The 21,291-nt window shown below is 33.8% G+C and overlaps 3 protein-coding genes across 3 annotated transcripts; all 3 read left to right on the top strand.

The window, feature by feature from the left end:
- Window positions 1-4,610: 4,610 nt before the first annotated feature.
- Window positions 4,611-4,829, top strand: LOC138386132 (keratin-associated protein 19-5). The gene has a single exon (XM_069472378.1). The coding sequence runs from the start codon at window positions 4,611-4,613 to the stop codon at window positions 4,827-4,829; it is 219 nt and encodes a 72-aa protein (XP_069328479.1).
- A 6,981-nt stretch (window positions 4,830-11,810) lies between these two features.
- Window positions 11,811-14,312, top strand: LOC138385685 (keratin-associated protein 19-7-like). The gene is made up of 2 exons (XM_069471943.1): window positions 11,811-11,828; window positions 14,097-14,312. Exons 1-2 carry the CDS (start codon window positions 11,811-11,813, stop codon window positions 14,310-14,312), a joined length of 234 nt encoding a protein of 77 aa, XP_069328044.1.
- A 6,551-nt stretch (window positions 14,313-20,863) lies between these two features.
- LOC138386133 (keratin-associated protein 19-8-like) lies at window positions 20,864-21,052 on the top strand. The gene has a single exon (XM_069472379.1). It carries the CDS (start codon window positions 20,864-20,866, stop codon window positions 21,050-21,052), a length of 189 nt encoding a protein of 62 aa, XP_069328480.1.
- Window positions 21,053-21,291: the final 239 nt, after the last annotated feature.

Consider the following 21,291-nt stretch of genomic DNA (forward strand, 5'->3'; position numbering starts at 1 on the left):
TGTAGTCTGGGCTACGGCTCTGGCTATGGAGGCTACAGATACAGTTACTGCCATCCATCTTGGTATGGAAAACATGGATTCTCTAGTTCTTATTAAAATTCTTCCCAATAAATCTGATATCTGGTTCCACGAGTGAATTTGCTAAACCTGATTTTAATCATTGGGCCTACCTAAATTATTCTGGGTCTATTTGTTCAAAATAATTAGCACCTAAGACTTCCAGTACATTTATAATTACACAAATTTGTTTTCATAATATCTCTCTTAATTTGAGACACAGCAAATATAGCTTTTGTTTAATTTATTTGACTCAATTATACATGTTACTAATTATATACACTACCTAACTTCCCATGTGGAAATGAATATACTTTCTTTGTGTATGAAATGTGCATTTCATAGACACACTGATTGATATATATGGACATATAAAAAGGATAATAAATTTAAATTTAGCTGAATAATAGTCCCTCAAATATATGTGATGATTTTAATTTCCTAGCTTTTAATTAATCTTTAGATTTAAGCTCAACAATAAAAAATCAACTCCAACATTTTAACTATATATATGCTCATAAATAAAAGGGATTTACATGTTTTGACTTTTATACAACTATATTTATGAATGTAGTCCAAAATACATAAATAATCCATCCCTTCTTTCAAAATTTGTTGTTTATTCAGCTCTTATGTGGTAAGAAATGAACAGTGGTAGACTAAAATATTTCTCTAAACTTTCAGGAAAGAAAAATATATTTTTAACGAATTTCTTGGTAGTATATAATCTTCCTTGATCTATTCTCTATTGCTTGTCATTTTACTTGGCATTTTCATGAAAATAGTTGTGCTATAAAGTTACTAAAAGTATTTCAAATTAGGTAATTAAAATATGTGTAGTATTAAAAGTAGTTAGTTGGTTTAATTAGTTTTTTACGTCACAGTTCCTCTTTGGCATGCAATGATACTCTTTTTTACTTTCATCATCATTCTCATGACATTAAAGCTTTTTACAACTGTAAGCGGAAAATAAACACCCAAATAATCAAGAAACAGCTTCCTCTGCATTCTGCAGCTTTACTTAATGAGAATAATCATTCATCCAAAGGAGTTTTTTGTTTGTTTGTTGTCAAGTAGATTTTCAATCAATTCCACTCACCAAAAAGCAAGCATTCCACTGCTGGTATTTCACATGATAGAGTATATAAAAGATCTAAAAGTGCATTGCTTTTTCCAAAATTGAACGGTATACGCAGGTAATGTTATAAAGTGCAGAGGTTTGTCTTTTTTTTGTTGTTTGTTTGCCTTGGCGAAATTCAATAATACAAGGACAGTAATAGTAGTAAGAGCCGACCTAACATTACAGATAGTACAGTGCTGCTCCCATCCTACAGGCCAGGAAACCCCAGTTGAGGGACTTGCCTAGAGTCTCAAACAACATTAAGAGTAAGAATCAAGACCAGAAAGTAGTTCCGTGGAATCCTGACGCGCTGCGCCACCCTTCTGATTCTCTCTCATTGCATACTTCCAAATTTTCATGCCATCTGGAAAGTTCTTGCAATACTCCCGTGAATGGTTTCAATTTTATGTCACAAAGTTTATGGGGATTAGTTTCATCTCAGATTAACTACCTTTTGTTGTTTTTATTTTTTACATTTTTCTTAAATTTTTATTTCATTTTATATAATCTCCTATTTCTCAATTGCTAATTTAGCTGTACTTGAAGGCAAATGAAGAATAAATAATGTTAAAACTCAATTCTCAAAATCATGTGTTTTTACTAGAAAGAGTTGGATTTGTTTATATGGCATGAAGATATTAGTAGAAAAAAAATGAAGCTCATCCAGCTCTTGTCATTTCTCCTTTCAGATGTTGTATCTTCACAGAGCAGGGCAAGGTAGATATAAGTTTGGTAACTCCATTAAAGGGACTTTCATTCATATAACTAAATTTCATTTGAAACTATTCTGTTCATACTCAAGTTATACTTCACAGCCTAAGTATTACAAAGTTGCCCCCCAAAATTATCAATATAATTATAATGAGAAAAAAGTATGTGTGGCATTCCCAGTGTAATGCAATATTAACATATTTTTATAACCTACCTTTTCATATATTATTGATTTGTGTCTTTATTTACAGATAAAAGTTATTACTCCAAGGAAGAATGCATTTTCTTCTTCTCTAGTCATTATCATAGGGTTATTCCAGACATATGCTAAAGTAAACTTTTTAAAAGTGAAAGGAAGGAGAAAATAAAAAAAGATCATTGTTCAATCTGCTTTGGGTTTGGTATACTTTGGCTTTAGCAATCTATTTTGGGCATAAAACCAAAGCCACTACAAGGAAATATATGTCCTCATTTTACAATGGACATTTTCATCTTATTACTTTTTCACTTAGGAAAAAAGACAAAATATTTGTTCCATACAGTTTTATAGAACAACATATGGATCTATGTATTTTTTATATGTATCTTTTACAGCTAATGATCAGTTTTTATGAAAAAATATCACGTGCTTTATTTCTTAAAAAAAAATCTGGTTCTTATTTGGACATTAAGGTTTTCCATGTATGTCTTCCTCGGTTTTATATCTCAGGTGGATGCATGCTTAGGCATCCTGAACAAGCAAAAATTAGCTATCAATCACTCTTGCATTACCTGGCTGAGTTATATGGGCAAAATGTGATATCCTTAATACTGTTTGAGTTGTGATTCTATGTCTTCAAAAGGACTCACTGAAAATTAAAAATTCAACTTATCAACTATTTCAAGTTCAGATGAGAAATAAGAATGAAATAATATTTGAGTAAAAGCAATATGGCAAATATTGGGTTAAATCCTACTCTATAAATCAAAAGGCATATTACACCATTTTTTTCTGCCTTAGAAAGCTACCTTGCTAAGGGACAGAGTGTTGCACAGATTGTGGTAGCTATGATAGTTACTGTCAATTTACTTAGAATTTCTTCATTAGTTCAATAAAGAATATTTAATTCCCTAGTTGCTGTTTAGAAAAAATGAAACATCTGATTTAGGGAATTTATCTTTATAAAATAATTGTAAATCTCACAAAAACTCAGCAGGATGTTCAAAGTCCCGTAAATTCAATAAGTTTTTAGTGGTCCAAGTCAAGAGACAGGTGCTACATGGAGATTAACAAACGTAGAGTTAAGTTGGATCCAGTTGATTGGCTCAAAGAAGTTAACTGAGTGACTCCAAAAAGCCCAAGACAAATTTCCCCACATATTTTTCTCGGTTCTGTGTCATTTCATCATTGTGCCTTCATTCTGAAAACTTTAAGACAAGTTCAGTTTTAGAATACCCTTTTAACATTTCAGAAAGCCCTAGGAGATGATGTATGCTTTTAAAAATAGTACTTTAGTGAACTATTAATAGATGAGTTACCAGTTAGGGACTAGTTAGAAATTGCCTCCGGATAAATGAGTTCAAAACAGAAATGAAAAGCAGAGAGAAAGATACTATGGTGAAAATGAAGAGAAGGCAGAAACAAAGACGCATTGACTGGGAAAAGTAAATGAATGCCAGAGGGAGAAAAATATTGTCAACTTCAATCTTCTACTTGGCTGCTCCTGGTAGGTATTGAGAGAATAGGAAGAAGAATGAAAGGTGAAATGAGAACGAAAATAGAGGTCATATATATACACTACTGAAGGAAGGGTAAAAAATGGAGGACATTGCCTGGAGTATGCAAAAACAGAGGCAGATGCAATCTGCCATTTTGGTGAGACTTTGAGTAGAATCAATTATGAAGAAGAGTTTTAGGATTTGAATGAAACCAGAACTGCTATTCTGATAAGTCTGCATAGGAGATGGATTTTGTGCTCTCCATTTCTGAAATTAATTGTTACATGTTTTGCAAGCAAAAGGTTCTGAAGCTGGTGCATAAAGCCAGAAATATTATAAAGGTTATTATGATGAGAATACTAAAGATCAACATGTGCTCTCATTTTCTGAGTCCCTTGACTATTGTACACAGCCGGTCATTTAAGCCTTTTTTATTTCAAATGTTTTCCTATATTCTGAATGTAGGCACTTTCTTAAGCCCTCACCTTGAAAATAGGTTTGCTTTTTAAGAAAATGTAGAATTAAGATCTGTAAATTGATTAAATAGCTATAAATTTATTTGGATATGAAGTTACCAATTTGGAGGTTGACAGAACAGAGAACATTTTTAATTATAAGAGGAATACCATTAAATATAGATGATGTAATTCACCTGGTAATAGGCGATTCTATTTAGCGTTTGGAATGTACTTATTTTGAAAAGTCAGCTATTTCATCTCATAAAAGCAAAGCAATAAGTTCGTGGGCATCCTAAATAGGGCATTAAGTAAGCTGAAATATTTTAATGAGAGTGAGGCCCTCAGGAGACAGTAAATTAATGAGTTGTAACATGAAAGGTAATACAAAGAATAACACAAAGGGAGGGTATACACGTGATAAATCAGGTACGCATGTGATAAATCAGGAGGCTATACATGTGATAAATCATGCTCTGACCAGGGTATATAAGCATTCTCTGTCCAAGCTGCCATGCATATTCAAGATCTTGCCTTGAACAGCAAACCAACTCACTATCCCTGACACCATGAGCTACTACGGAGGCTACTACGGAGGCCTAGGCTACGGCTATGGAGGCTTCGGTGGCCTGGGCTATGGCTATGGCTGTGGATGTGGCAACTTCCGCAGGCTGGGCTACGGCTGTGGCTATGGAGGCTACGGGTTCGGCTCTGGGTTTGGAGGTTACGGATACGGCTGCTGCCGCCCATCCTGCTATGGAGGATATGGATTCTCTAGCTTTTACTGAATACCCTGCCTTGGGAACCTAATATCTGAGGCCATGAGAAGATTACCCAAATTTAACTGCAATAATTCAAACAAAAAGATCACCCTGGACCAAGCCAAGATCAAGAGCATTTAGCATTTAAGATTTTAAGAATATTAATCATTCCACAATTATTTGCTTCATATCTCCTGATGTCTCTTATTTGTGCTTTTATGGCTGTGAGATTACTATGTTCCTCATACAATAAATTTTCCTAACTTAAAACAACATACATGGCTTTTACTTTTTATTTAACTCAAAATGTCAAAGTGATCATTTTTAATTGACAATGAAGAAAATAAGCTACTATATGTGCTATATGCCATATATAATGAAATAATTATGTGTATACATTCACCTACCCATATAGCTGTATTTGTGTGTGCGTGCGTGTGTGTGTGTGTGTGTGTATACATTTGACCCTTGAACAACATGGGCATATGGGGTTTAGGGGCACCAAACCCCATGCAGTTGAAAAATCCACATATATCTTCTTCTTTTTTTTTTTTTTTTTTTTGAAACAGGGCTGGAGTGCAGTGCCATCATTATAGCTCGCTGCTACTTCAAACTGCTGGGCTCAAGTGTCCTCCTGCCTCAACTTCCTGAGTAACTGGAACTACAAGCATGTGCCACCATACCTGGCTAATTTTTCCATTTTCTGTAGAGATAGGGGTTACATATAACTTTTGACTATCCAAAAACTCAACCACTAATAACCTACTAATGACTGGAAGCCTCACTGACAACACAGTCAATTAACATATATTTTGTATGTTACATGTATTTTTACAATAAAATAAGCCAGAGAAAAGAAAATTTTATTAAGAAAATCATAAGAAAGGAAAAACATATTTACTTGTTTATTAAGTGGAAGTAGATCATTATAAAGGTCTTTATCCTTACAGTCTTCACATTGAGAAGGCTGAGAAGAAGGAGGAAGGAGACAGGGTAGGTCTTGCTGTGTCAGTGGTGATAGAAGTGGAAGAAAAGTCAGGTATAAGTGAACCCCCTCAGTTAAAGCCCATGTTGTTCAATTGTCAATTGTACATACATACACATATGTAAGCCATAACACTCTCTTTATTTATTTATTTAATTTCAGAATATTACAGGGGTACAAACACTTTGGTTGCATATATTACCTTTTCACTGCCCGAGTCAAAGCTACAAGCATGCCCATCCCCCAGAAAGTGTGCATTGTACCCATTAGGTGTGAATTTACCCATCCCCTCTCCCCCCAACCACCTACCTTATGTCCTATGAATGTTACTTCCATATGTGCACGTAAGTGTTGATCAATTAGTGCCAATTTGATGGTGAGTACCTGTGGTGCTTGTTTTTCCATTCTTGTGATACTTCACTTAGAAGAATGGGCTCCAGCTCCATCCAGTATAATACAAGAGGTGTTAGTTTACCACTGGTTTTTTGTGGCTGAGTAGTACTCCATGATATACATATATCAGACTTTGCTAATCCACTCATGTCTTGATGGGCACTTGGGTTGTTTCCACATCTTTGCAATTGTGAATTGTGCTGCTATAAACATTCAAGTGCAGATGTCTTTTTTATAGAACATCTTTTCTTCCTTTGGGTAAATACCCAGTAATGGGATTGCTGGATCAAATGGTAGTTCTACTTTTAGTTCTTTCAGGTATCTCCATACTACTTTCCATAAAGGTTGACTAGTTTGCAGTCCCACCAGCAGTGTATGAATGTTCCTCTTTCTCCACATCCATGCCAACATTTATTGTTTTGGGACTTTTTGATAAAAGCCATTCTCACTGGAGTTAAATGATATTTCATTGTGGTTTTGATTGGCATTTCCTTGATGATTAGAGATGTTTAGCAATTTTTCATGTTTGTTGACCATTAGTCTGTCTTTTTTTGAAAAGTTTATGTTCTTGTCCCTTGCCCACTTTTTGATATGGTTGTTTGATTTTTTCTTGCTGATTTTCTTGAGTTCTATATAGATTCTACTTATCAGCCCTTTATCAGATGTGTAACATGCAAATATTTTCTCCCATTCTGTGTGTTGTCTGTTCACTCTACTGATAGTTTCCTTGGCTGAGTAGAAGCTTTTTAATTTGATCAGCTTCCATTTATTTATATTTGTGGTTGCTGTGATTGCTTTTAGGGTCTTCCTCCTAAATTCTTTGCCTAGGCTGATGTCTATAAGAGTTTTTCCAACATTTTCTTCTAGAATTCTTATTGTTTTCTGCCTTACATTTTAAGTCTGTTATCCATTGTAAGTTGATTTTTGTGAGAGGTGAGAGGTGAAGATCCTATTTAAGTCTTCAACATGTGACTATCTGATTTTCCCAATGCCTTTTATTGAATAGGGATTCTTTTCCCCAGTGTATGTTTTTGTCTGCTTTGACTAAAGGAAGAGAACTGAGGATCCAGGTATAAAACCATCCTTATATTGTCATCTGATCTCTGACTAAGCAGACAAAAACATAACACTCAATTTAAAAGAAGCTTCTTTCTTCCTAACACTAGACCACATCAACCATATCTTTTTCATTTCAATCTTTTAGTTAGATAACATTGGTATTTAAATTCAGCATTAAAATATCAGCTGTATAAACTATCATATCTAAATTGAGACCAACAGGAAGAATAAGTACTTTTATGTGTTGTTCAAAATTTATGTTTATTTGGCCCCTTTAATGATAAGAAAAGTACTGGTAAAACAAAAATATCTCTGAATATACACTGAAAATGAACTTCTTTTTGTGAATCTTTTCTTCCTGGTCAACCATGGTATGACACTATGTTGTTGTTCAATATTATCAGCACATTGAAATATTCTGCAATTCACTGAGAAAACTTAAAAATCATTGTCATCACAGGTGAAGTCATTCATATTGAAGGGCATGGCTAACCTGCAGCTTCATAGACCCTAACCAAGTCTCTTGTAATGTTAACCTTCATTTAACAACCAACCAGCAATAGTGGGCTTTTTCTTGTTGGTAATTCAAATAAGTATTTGCCTGAGAAAAATATGTAATAAAGTATTACTGTTTTTCAAAAAGTGTAATATTTTTCAGTACTGAAAAGAAGGTGGATGTCTTTTGTTTGAGTTTATCAAATTTAATAATACCAGGGGAATAATATGATAGGATTGTGTAGCTGGCAGGAGTGCTATAAAGTTTACACAGTGCTTACCCTAATACTACCTTGATTGAGAAAGAACCTCCAAAAAGTGAAATGATTTGCCAAGGATCAAAAATGCAATGAGCAGTAAAGCCCAGACTAGAATCCAGTTTTACTGAATACCAGGCATTCTACTTCCCCATGCTCACTAACAAAATACAAAAAAAAAAAAAAAAAAAAACCCTACTATTCTGTTTGCTGTCATAGGAAACATTTGGAAAGTTCTGATCATGTATCTCTAAAGAGTTTAATTATGATGGCTGAACAACCACCTCTATTTATTTAGATTTTTAAATATCCTGTTGTAGAATCTTGAACTTAATCACTTTTAATTTAGCTTTATCTGTATTAAAAAACTAGTACATAGTGCCAAATCCAAAATCTATTTTTAAAAGAATTATGATAACATATTCTAAAAACTCAGACTTGTTTACTGAACATATGGATGAATTTGTTCAGCCAGATACTATGACCAATTATTTCACTCAATTCAAGTGTGGTGTCGTACTTTCACAGTAAATGGAGCTGGGTGGATATATCTTGGTGTTACCACTGGAGTTTTATACTATTTAGTTTGACTGAGTAAAACAGGATTTCAAATAACCATTTTATCCCCTAAATGGTTAATGGCATAACAGTGTGAAGAAAGACTTTGCATATCAAAAGAAGAACAATCATTATAACTATGTGAAGAAAGTAACACTCACAGTTTAACGCAGTTTTATCATATTATTATATCTCTAGTTGTTGGATTGTAATTGATTTGTGCTGAAATGAAGAGAACAGTTTCAGAATAAACTTCCTCCTGAGGAAAAGCTGTCACCTGGTCTAGGGAAAATGCATTGTAGGAACTTCATTCCCGCAACAGAAGAATGATCTGGTAAAACAAAACAGGCAGTGTGACATCATTAAACCTGTTTATGTGCAATTTTATATCTTCCAGTTGAGTTAATGAGAATTAAATATTCAAATGAACAACTGTCTTTCAATTTAGAATGCACTATAAAAATGGAACAAATTCAAAAGGGACCAAAGAAATGAAGAATAGGATGGGAGATAGTCAAAAGTTTCTTAATGGGGACAAAAATAAAAGCATTAATCATAAAATAAAAATATGAATAAATTGGATCTTATTATATTAAGAAATTCTGTTCATTATAAAGACAACATTTTAAAGTGAAAAACAAACCATATGCTGGTAGAAAATATTTTCAAAACAAAGATTTGACAAAATATCTGTACCCAAGTATGTAAAGAGTTCCTACAAATTAATTCTAGAATATTACAAACCCACTTAAAAATGGAGAAAATACTTGAGCAGGCATTTCAAAAAAGAAGATGTCAAAATGACCAACAAGCATATAAGATGGTGCATAAAATTATTACTCATCAGGTAAAAACCAAATTAAAACAAGAGTCAAATATTACTACATGCCCACAAGAATGGTCAAAATTAAATGGTCTGAAAATGAAGTGTTGTCAAAGATGTGGAGTAACTGGAATTCTCTTACATTGCTGATGAGACTGTAAATTTAAAAAACATTTGGAAAACAGTAGACAAGATCTTCTGAAGCTATAATTATGGTTATCTCTGCAGCGGTCTCCAAACTTTTTGGCATCAGGGACTGTTTTCATGGAAGACAATTTTTCCACAGACCAGGGTGGGTGGTGGGGAGGTGATTTCGGGATGATTCAAGTGCATAACATTTGTTGTGCACTTTATTTCTATTATTATTATATTATACTATATAATGAGATAATTGTACAACTCACCATAGGTTGGGGACTCCTGCTCTAGAGAATGATGTTAACCAAAAACAAGCAATGGAAACATTTTGGATATTAGGATATGGTTGGTATATAGGTAGTGTGTGCATATATACAAAAATGCATTGAATGTTAAATTTATATTGTGATATAATTCATTATAGCATACCTTATGCTTCAAAGAAAAGAGTTAATACAAATGAAATAAAATGAAGGTTATATGTTTTTCTGAAGTCATAAGCCCTGGGAGCTCACTTCCTCTTTAAATCCTTATTGTTCAGATGCAGAGAATTAGCCATACCTGGTGAGAGGCAGGATACTTACCTTTAAAGACTTCAGAATTCATCCATCCATTCAACAATTATTTATTGTGTTGCTACTATATGTTAGTTATTGCACAGAGGTAAACAAATCCAGTTGTGAAAATGCACCATTTGAAAATTTCTTATTGAACACTAAAAATAAGTGACTATATTTCTGGTCATATGGTGCTGGGAAAATTGGATAGCCACATGTAGAAGACTGAAACAGGACCCACAGCTTTCACCTCTCACAAAAATCAAATCACGGTGGATAACAGACTTAAACCTTACATGTAAAACGATTAGAATTCTAGAAGAAAATGTAGGAAAGACTCTTACAGACATTGGCCTAGGGAAAGAATTTATGAAGAAGACCCCTAAGGCAACCACAGCAACAACAAAAATAAATGAATGGGACCTGATTAAATTTAAAAGCTTCTGCACAGCCAAAGAAACAGTCATGAGAATAAACAGACCACCTACAGAATGGGAAAAAATTTTCGCATACTACACATCAGATAAAGGACTGATAACAAGAATCTATTTAGAACTCAGGAAAATCAGCAAGAAAAAAATCAAACAACCCTATCAAGAAGTGGGCAAACAACATGAATAGAAATTTTTCAAAAGAAGATACAAGAATGGCTAACAAACATATGAAAAAATGCTCAATGTCCCTAATCATCAGAGAAATGCAAATCAAAACCACAATGAGATATCACTTAAGCCCAGTGAGAATGGCCTTTATCAAAAAGTCCCAAAACAACACATGTTGGCATGGATGTGGAGAGACAGGAACACTCATACACTGCTGGTGGGACTGCAAACTAGTGCAACCCCTGTGGAAAGCATTATGGAGATACCTTAAACAGATTCAAATAGACCTACCATTCGATCCAGCAATCCCATTATTGGGCATCTACCCAAAGGAACATAAGTCATTCTATGACAAAGACACCTGTACCCGAATGTTTATAGCAGCACAATTCACAATCGCAAAGATGTGGAAACAACTCAAATGCCCATCAATTCATGATTGGATTAGTAAATTACGGTATATGTATACCATGGAGTATTACTCAGCTATAAGAAATAACAGTGATACAACATCTCTTTGATTCTCCTGGAGAGAGTTGGAACCCATTATATTAAGTGAAGTATCCCAAGAATGGAAAAATAAACATCACATGTACTCACCAGAAAATTGATTTCCCTGATCATCACCTAAATTCACATCTGGGAATGATACCAATCGGATATCAGACTGAGGTGGGGGAGAGGGGAGGGGATGGGTGTATGCCTACATGATGAGTGCCTTGCGCACCGTCTGGGGAATGGTCACGCTTGAAGGTGCTGACTCGGGGAGGGGGTAGTGTGAGGAGGGGATGGGTGTATACCTACATGATGAGTACAATGCGCACTGTCTGGGGAATGGACACCCCTGGAGCTCTGACTTGGGGTGATAGGCGGTACATGGGCAACGTATGTAACCTGAACTTTTGTACCCCCCATAATAAGCTGAAATAAAAAATAAAAGAAAAGAAAAGAAAAAAAAAGAAAAAAAAAGAAAAAAAAAGAAAAAAAGAAAAAAAAGAAAAAAAAAGAAAAAGAAGAAAAAAGCAAAAAAAAAAAAAAGAAAAAAGCAAAAAAGAAAAGAACAATGTGGAAAAAAGGAAAGAAAGAAAGAAAAAAGTTCAAGGTTAAAGTTAAGGGCACAACTTAAGGAACTTAACCACATATGGAGTCAGCTTTGGCTGTAAGTCACTAACTGCTTAGAATCAGCTGAGGAACTTTTATCCTCAGTTAGTGTTTTCTACCCGTTATCTTTTAGTATCATACCTATGTTGTGGAGATTCTGAAAACATTTCTAATGTTAATGATTATCTTTTTGAATTTCATAGAGCCCTTGAATTTAAATTATCTCTTTATATCTAATACCTTGAACATTTAACAGCTTAGTAGACTAGTATGTTATTTCCTGAGAAGAAAACTTTTTTAAAAAATCACAGGATAGGCAAAGAGAACACGTCTGAAGCTGTTGTGGTAAAAGTGAAGATACAAGACAAAGGAATTAATTATAGATTGAATAAAACTTGATGGTGCCAAAAAGAAAACTTGCCTATTTCACAATTTCACCTAGCAACCATAGCCTAATGAGTAATGGGAGGACAGAGGCTGAATACTATTTTTAAAAAGATTTTAACATTCCTGCTAGAATGACTGAAATTCAAAACACTGACAACAACAAATACTGGTGTGTATACGGAGCAAATGAACTCTCATTCATTGCTGATGCAAATGCAAAATGGTACATCAACTTTGGAAGAGCAGTTTCTTACAAAGCTAAACATAATTTTACCACACAGCCCAGCAATTGTATTCCTTGGTATTTACCCAAATGAGTTGAAAACTTATGTCCACACAATAAACTGAAAACAAATGTTTATAGAAGTCTTATTTGTAATTACGAAAATGTAGAAGCAATCGACATGTCCTTCAATAAATTACTGGACAAACATTCTGTGCATTCACAATGGAATATTAGCAAGTGATAAAAAAGAAACGAACTATTAAGGAAAAAACAAAGGAATCTTAAAAGCATATTGCAATTGCAAAGCAATAAGAAGTCAATGAGAAAAGGCCACAATACTGTATGATTCAAATTCTATGACACTCTGGAGAAAGAAAACTCTAGAGACAATAAAGGGATCAGTGGTTTCTAGGAGTCTGGGAGAAGTAAGGAAAGAGTAGGTGAAGCACAGGGAGATTTTTAGGGCAGTGAAACTATTCTGTATAATAGAGTAAATCTGGATACATGACTTCATGAATTTCTCAAAACTTATAGAACTGTACAATACAAAGAGTGAACCCTAATGAAACTATAAACTTTAGTAATACAATACATAATGTGATATAATAATAATGTACCAATATTGGTTCATCAGTGTTAATAAATAAACAAAACTAATGCAAGATGTTAATAATAGGGGAAACTGTAAAACTATTCTAAAAAAATCTGTTAATTAAAAAAAATTTATAAGATATCATATGTGTAGGTAAGGAAATTGTAAAGACAGAGAGAAAGATGCAATGTACATTTTTGGAAGCTTCTTGGGTAGATATAATATTAGAGAAAAGGGTCAGGATTTGGGAAGAGAACTTCTGGTCAGTTTCTAAGCTGCTTCTGAAATAATTTTTGAGTACTCTGTTTGACCTCAGTTTCTGAACAGTTTTGTCTCATGGCTGATAAAGTCCATAGAACTATATAACACAAAGAGTGAATTCTAAGGTAAACTATAGATTTTAGTTTATAATTATTTATTGATATTGGCATGTCAATTAATAATTTTTTTTATTTTGCAAAGTAATATGCAAAGAAAAATAGTAGTTATGATTATCAATGTTCTAAAATTAAAGAAAAAATAGACTTTTTTGTTTCTAGAGTTCTTTACTGGTGTTTACAACAGCTGAGTTGATGCCTCTTGGCTTTCAGATGTTTCTGTTTCCTTATTTCCAAAGGAGATAGATAATTCACTTTTTAGGATGAAAAGTAAGATACTTTAAAAGGATATGATAGATTCTAGAGCTTTGAATTTCACTCATTTCTTTAATTTTTATTAAATTCGTGAGGTTACCAATTCAAGGAAAAATCAGATATGAAGAAATATTTAACTGAAGCATGCAAGAGTATCAAATATGATTGTTATAACATGCTTGGCTATGAAGAATTCTATTTGTGGTCTGGTATGTCCAGACTTTGAAGATACAGCAATTCCTTCTCATTAAATGATGCAATAATTTTTAAGGGCTGTCTAACTTGGCAAGAAAGCAAGCTCAAAAGCTTAATGAATGTGAGGGCCTCTCCCCGTGTCAGGGGACAATGAATGAGCTTTGCTAAGTAACTGTAATAAAATGAATAGCACAAAAGGAGGGAATACATGTGATTTATTACATGCTCTGACCAGGATATGTAAGCCTCCCTCTACACATGTTGATATTTACACTGGGATCTTGCCTTGGATAGCAAACCAAAGTCACCACCCCTGACACCAAGAGCTACTATGGCAGCTACTACGGAGGCCTGGGCTATGGCTGTGGAAGCTTCGGTGGCCTGGGCTATGGCTATGGCTGTGGATGTGGCAGCTTCCGCAGGCTGGGCTATGGCTGTCGATATGGAGGCTATGGATATGGCTGCGTCCCATCATGCTATGGAGGATATGGATTCTCGGGCTTCTACTAAACTATTGTCTGAAACCCAATGTCTGAAATTCTAAGAGGACTTTCCAAAGCTGATTTAAATCATTGGACAACTGAGATTTATTTGCACAAAAGAATTTAGCATCTCAGAATTTCAGATAATTTTTCAAGGTATACTCATATCTCCATCTCCTAGTATCCTCTACATTTGTTTTTTATAACTAATTATATGTTTATCTTTAATAAAACATCCTAATTTGAGAACACAATCTGGTTTCTGTTTCGTTCATGAAACTCAGTTATGCGTAAGGATGATGGTTACCTTCTACTCAATTGTCAATGAGGGAAGATATCTCCTGGACTGAGAATCTATTTTTTTTCATACACCTCACAAACATGCATGCAGATAAGACAAATAAATAGATAGTTTCAAATAATAATGATTCTAGATTGAAATGAAAATAAGAGCTTCAAAAGGATTATTAATTTGATATATTCTTTAATCTTTTGCTTTTATTTAGGTAATATGCATATTTAAGTTAAAAACAAAGCAATGCCAACTTAACATATGCATATATTTATATATCAAACATATATGTTTCATTTAAATCAAGTCCCATGTCTCAATTCCCTAGAAATGCATCATGAATACTTCTATACTTTCAACATGTGTTTGTCTGGCTTTTTTATTATAAGAGCAAGCAAATGATAACAGATGAAGCCATATCACTAGGCTAATTACTCAAGTACACCTTCTTTCTAAGAATTTTTGTATTTTGTATAATCTCACCCTGTCATTTTCTTCTGCACACTATTTCATTTGACATTTTCATTGAACAGGAAATCCATAAGTCACTAATGAATTGGTGTAGAATTTTTTTCAGATGAAGTTAACTAATATGTAACTTAAAACATTTTAGTTTTTTTTTTCAGTTGACTTTCCCATGGCATGATATGGCATTCTTATTCGCCATCATCATTAGATTGAAAATTCTGCAATTTAACAAGGGAAAAAATAAGTCTTTATCGTGAACTAATTTATTTTTTAGCTTAGGCTGATAACAAGCACAGTTCAATCCAAAGAGCTTTCTTACAAAGCTGATTTCAGTTAAACCTCTTTCCTGATAACAAATAGGCAAGAGTGGGTATTTTATTGATGAAATAAGAAAAAAAAGCATAAAAAATTAGTGTTTTTCCTAAAATCAAATTATATACTCAGCTAACAATATAAAATTAAGATATTTTGTTTAAATTTGTCAAAATTGGTTAAACACGCTTGATTTAGTCACATAGTAGTATTATAAAGTTGCTGAACTAGAACAGACATTAAATGACAGCAGTGACATTCATCTCATCTTGTAGGTTAAAAAAATAAACAACTCTCAAAAGTTATAGCAGCTCTACTGGCAGAATCAGGATCAGGTCTATGGCCAAGGTCTCCCGAATGCAGGTGCCATGAGGCAGTCTCGTTTCCCAGTCAACTTTCCCCCTGCATGCAGCCAAAGAGAGTATTTTGAACGTTCTGCTCAGTTTCTGGGGATTGAAGGAGGATTCCCTTTCTTAGAATCACTATTTCTATAACAATTTACTGTCCTAATATAGATAATTCAGAATCTTAAATTCAATGTTAACTTTATCTAGATTTCACCTAGATTTTTTCCATATGCATATCTATTCATATAGATATACCTATAGTTATCTGTTTATGTACGTCTATATCAAAAGATCAAAGTCTTTATTTGAAAGGCACAAAGTTAAATTTGCTCTACCATCAGGAATCATCTATCCTTCCAGTTGTTCCTATTTGGGGGTTATAAGGTCACGATGTACAGTGAAATATAGTTGTGTGGTCCCATTACTTTGCCGTTAGTCATTCAGGTTAATATAGTTCCAAAGCTAATGGACATGCCCTTAAGTCTAAAAATAAAAACAATCATCAATGTCTTTAGGTTGAGAAGCATTGTGTATGACATTCATAGTAAAATACATTATCAAATTTCATTATAGCCTATTATTTATTTAATTATTGTTTATCTAAGTGAAGAAAATTTTTTTGACTTTACAGAAAAAATATCCTTAATTTCCAAATAAAAACTATCATTTGGCCAATAGAAGACTTTATTTTCCCCATTTCACACATCAACACAGGATCTCGGCTTCATAATCAACTCATCATCTTCTGGTAGAAGTTTCTCAAAAATAGAATAACAAAGAAATAATTGTCCAAGTTTTTGAGTCCACTGAATTAAGCAAAAACAACAATGTCAAAAGAAATATACATTTCTCAGTTTCCAAAGGTAATCAGTATCCAAAGGATGTTACCATTCTTCTATTTTTTTCAGTCAGGAAAATAACCAATAAAAAATAATCGGCTGTTTTGGTTCATGCATTTCAAGATATTATTTTCTAATTTATACTTGATCATATACATATATATACACACACACACATATGTATTTATAGATGTGTGTATGTATATCAAAGTGAGATATTTATATATATATCATTATTTTCTTCTTTGAAAATACATAAATAAATCAGGGCACATTTCATTGTTGAGCTTTTATTTAATTTGTAAAGTCTATTGTTTTTTATTTCACATGGAGACTACACTGTGCAGACTCTCTTTTTATGTATGTTCTCCTTGAATGTTTTCAAATAAACCGTTGTGAATGTTCTGGCCATAGTTACAATAAGAGTTAAATTATCACAACCGATTTTATGAAGATTGGTCCCTTTTCTCAGACTAACACTTGTATTTCATTTTTTTTTTTTGTTGTTCTGATACAGAGAATTGAGCCAACCAATATTTATTAATAGTTTCTCTGCTTCTGAATGTAACTAACCAGGAAACAATGTAAAAATTCAATTCTGGGTTAAAAAAATACATCATGACTTATTTCAATTGATGCTGTTGGGGGGTTCTGTGTACTAACACAGTGGGCTGAGCAGAGGACACAGAGCTAAGTAACTCTAGGGAAGGTGGAGCTATACACACTGACCCAGTAGAACAGGATTTCACAGGAAGCATTCTTCTCTCCTTTGGGTACTATCTCTAGGGACAGTTTCTATGGAGCTGAAAAGTAGTAATCACTATAATTATTATGACATTGATATTCTTAGTATAATCAATATTCTCATAACCTCAATCTGTTTAAGGTAATATTGATCTATATCTGTGGTGAGAGAAAGTGTTTTGAATTTATAACAAAAGAGTTCTTTACTTCCAGGAAAAATGTAAGAGCACTTTTTATCTTCCATCCATCAACATGAGTAGAAACTTGGATCAAGAGTTAAAACTTCCTAAAAAATAATAGTGGTGCAAATCTGCTTTTGATCCAATAATAAATAGACAGAAAAATAATAAACCCTTAAAAAATCCTATTGTTACTTCTTTCACTTATGCATACAGGGAAAAAAACAGATGTTACATATTCTTCAGACTGATTTTTCTTTTTCTTACAGCTAATGAGCAAATAGGTTATGCATATCATAAACCATATCACGTTTTGTTCTTTGAAAATACATTTAGTATTTATTGTATTATTGAAGTTTTTCATTTATATTCCATATTAACTAGACACAGTCTTAGGCATTAAAAATAAAAAAGTAGCATATAATCATGATCACATGTTCTGACAGAGCTACACAAGAATATGAAATTCTTTTTTTTATTATTTCAGCATATTACAGGGGTACAAATGTTTAGGTTACATACATTGCCTCTGCCCCACCTGAGTCAGAGCGTCAAGCATGTCCATCCCTAGACAGTGAGCACTGCACCCATTAGGTGTGAATATATCTACCCTTCTCTTCCTCCCACCTCCCACCTGCCCTTCACTTGCTGAATGTTATTACTATATGAGCACATAAGTGTTGATCAATTAATACCAATTTGATGGTGAGTACGTGTGGAGCTTGTTTTTTCATTCTTGAGATACTTCACTCAGAATAATGGGCACTAGCTCCATCTGGATAATACAAAAGGTGCTAGATCACCATTGTTTTTTTTGTGGCTGAGTAGTACTCCATGGTATACACATACCACATTTGATTAATCCACTCATGTATTGATGGGCACTTGGGTTGTTTCCACATCTTTGCAATTGTGAATTGTGCTGCTATAAACATTCAAGTGCAGATGTCTTTATTACAGTATGTCTAGAATGTCTTGTTTTCCTTTGGGTAGATGCTCAGTAATGAGATTGGTGGATCAAATTGTAGTTCGACTTTTAGTTCTTTGAGGAAATTCTTAATGCTAGGTAATTTATTCATAATTCAAAATTATTCGTTAAAATAAAAATTTTCATTTTATCAATTGACTGATTTTCTGAAATGGCAAAAACAAAGGAATTAAATTGGGTTAGAATAGCATGGACATTAAAGAGCTAGTCTAGTGTTGGGTTAAATGCTACTCTCATACCAGATTGTTGGAACTCATGTCCAGTCTTAAAACATTTCCCAGAATAGCCAATGAGTTGCTCATATTATGGCATGCATGGCCATTGCTTTGATGTCAGTTACAGTCATAAAATTTATTCAAATAAATTTTTTGAGTGCCACCTAAATGTTAGGCTTTGTTTTGACACCAGGAAAGTCAGAGAACAAACACTTTGTCAAAAAAAAAAAATGTGTCATCTGAACTGGATGTCATCATATTAAGTGAAATAAGTCAGGCACAGAAAAACAAATACCACATGTTCTCACTCATATGTGAGAACTAAAACAATTGATCTCATGGATGTAGAGAGCAGAATGATAGATACCAGAGGCTGGGATGTGGATGGGTGGGGGGGATGAAGAGAGTAGGTTAATTGGGTACAAACATACAGTTAGATAAAAGGTATAAGTTCTATTGTTCAACAGCTGAGTTACTACAGTTGGCAACAATGTATTGTATATTTCAAAGTATCTAAAAGAAAAGACTTGAATTGTTCACAACACATAGATGTAAGTACTTAAAGTGATGGATACCTCAAATAACCTACCATGATCATTACACATTCTATGCATATAACAAAATATCACACGCACTCCATAAATATATCAAATGCTATGTATCAGTACAAAAACTAAAATAAAATAAAACTTTTAAAAGTATGTCATCCAACTACTCATTAATCTCAACAAAAGCTTATCAATATGATTTTAGTTATATACAACCAGTAAGTCTCTGGAGTCCCAAGTTTCAAGATAGAGAGAGGCACATCTGGGTGAGGTTTAATCAAGTGTGAGGTCAGCCTTGCATATTGCTAACTCTCTAGGCTGAGCTAAGGGACTCTGTGAATATCAGACCAACTGTTCCTAAAAAGCTTCTTCTTATCCCTTGTCTTCTTCACAATTGTGACTTACATTTAGAGAATTTCTTAAGTTATTCTAAGCTGTACAAATCTTTTTGAAACTTCAGATAATTTGAACAGTTGAAATATGTTTTAAACAAGAGACAGCATTATCAACATCATGGAAAGATATGGTTGATATTTTAGGAAAGGCTAACTAGATATTGCCTGAAAACAAAAAACTAGGCACAGAATAGGCAAAGAGAAGACAAGGACAAATGTATTATATTGATTATGAAGATCTGAATGGAAGGAATACAGTGTTGATTTGAGTAAATAGGTTGTAATCAAAATCATATTACTTGCTTCACACTTTGGTCTGGGTATGCATAATGATGCATAGTGGAGGAAAAGAAGTTGGGTAATTTTTGAAGTGAGATTTGAAAAACATACAAGATACATGGATTAATGACAAAAGGTAGAAAAAGACAGGAAAATGGTGTATGGATGCAGGTAAAATCATCATTTGTCATAGTACTAAGGCTAGAACTTACTATGTAAAAGGAAACCAGGATACAAAGAGAGAACTCTGACAAGGCTTTGCATTAATGACCACTGTAATAGTCTCTCCACTTATGACTCCAATTGTGCTATATTGTTAAACCAGAGCAAATATACATACAACATGCTGGTTTGTATGGTCAAATATACATATAATGATTGTGCATGGTCAAAGTTCTCAAACTCAAGAAATTAGATGATGCTTTATTGTTGCTTTCTAGTATGTACAACAGATGAATCAAATCTTTCTTGCTTCTCATGCTACAAAATGTGTGTGGCTTATGAAGAAATTGATAGATTTAAGCATCTTGACTTTGATTATTTCTCAAAATTTTGTAGAATCAATTATAACAACCCCCAAAATGCTTGTGATTAGAATGTATTTAATTAGAAATTCAAGAATATTTAATGTGACTGATGTTAAGGGACTGGTAATAATTCTATTTAGCATTTGGCATGTATATCCTATGAAGAAACAGCAATTTCTTTTAATAAAATTAAAGCAACAAGCTCAGGGACAACCTAACTAGGTAGCCAAACAAGTTCAGACATTCTTAATGAGTGTTGTCAGGGGACAATAGATTAATGAGCTGCCTCAGGCAAGATACTTGTCATGTGGAATGATACAACAAGAATGGGCACATTTTTTATCACATGCTCTGAGCAGGGTATATAAGCACCCCTCTACAAAGGCTGATATTCATATTCGGGATCCTGATTTGAACAACAAATCAAACTCAGTACTTCTTACAACATGAGCTACTACGGCAGCTACTACGGAGGCCTGGGCTACGGCTATGGAGGCTTTGGTGGCCTGGGCTATGGCTATGGCTGTGGATGTGGCAACTTCCGCAGACTGGGCTATGGCTGTGGCTTTGGAGGTTATGGATTTGGCTACCGCCCATTCCGCTATGGAGGATGTGGATTCTCCAGCTTCTACTGAATGAATTGCTGAAATTGAAAGCAGAGGGGAAACTTCCAAATGTGTTTTTTCCTATCCTGTGCTTTCATTCCAGAAATATCCATCCATCCTGTTGTCTTCAGCATCAGTCGACAGATATTTATCAATGGTTAAGCTGCTTCTATGAATATTTGCTATCTTTCTACCTTCAGAACTCATCACCTAAATGCATATTCACTATGTGTAACCACTCTAGTCTGTGACTCATTTTTGGTTTGTTT

The sequence above is a fragment of the Eulemur rufifrons genome, chromosome 7, assembly GCF_041146395.1.
Source record: "Eulemur rufifrons isolate Redbay chromosome 7, OSU_ERuf_1, whole genome shotgun sequence".
NCBI classification, from domain to species: Eukaryota; Metazoa; Chordata; class Mammalia; order Primates; family Lemuridae; genus Eulemur; species Eulemur rufifrons.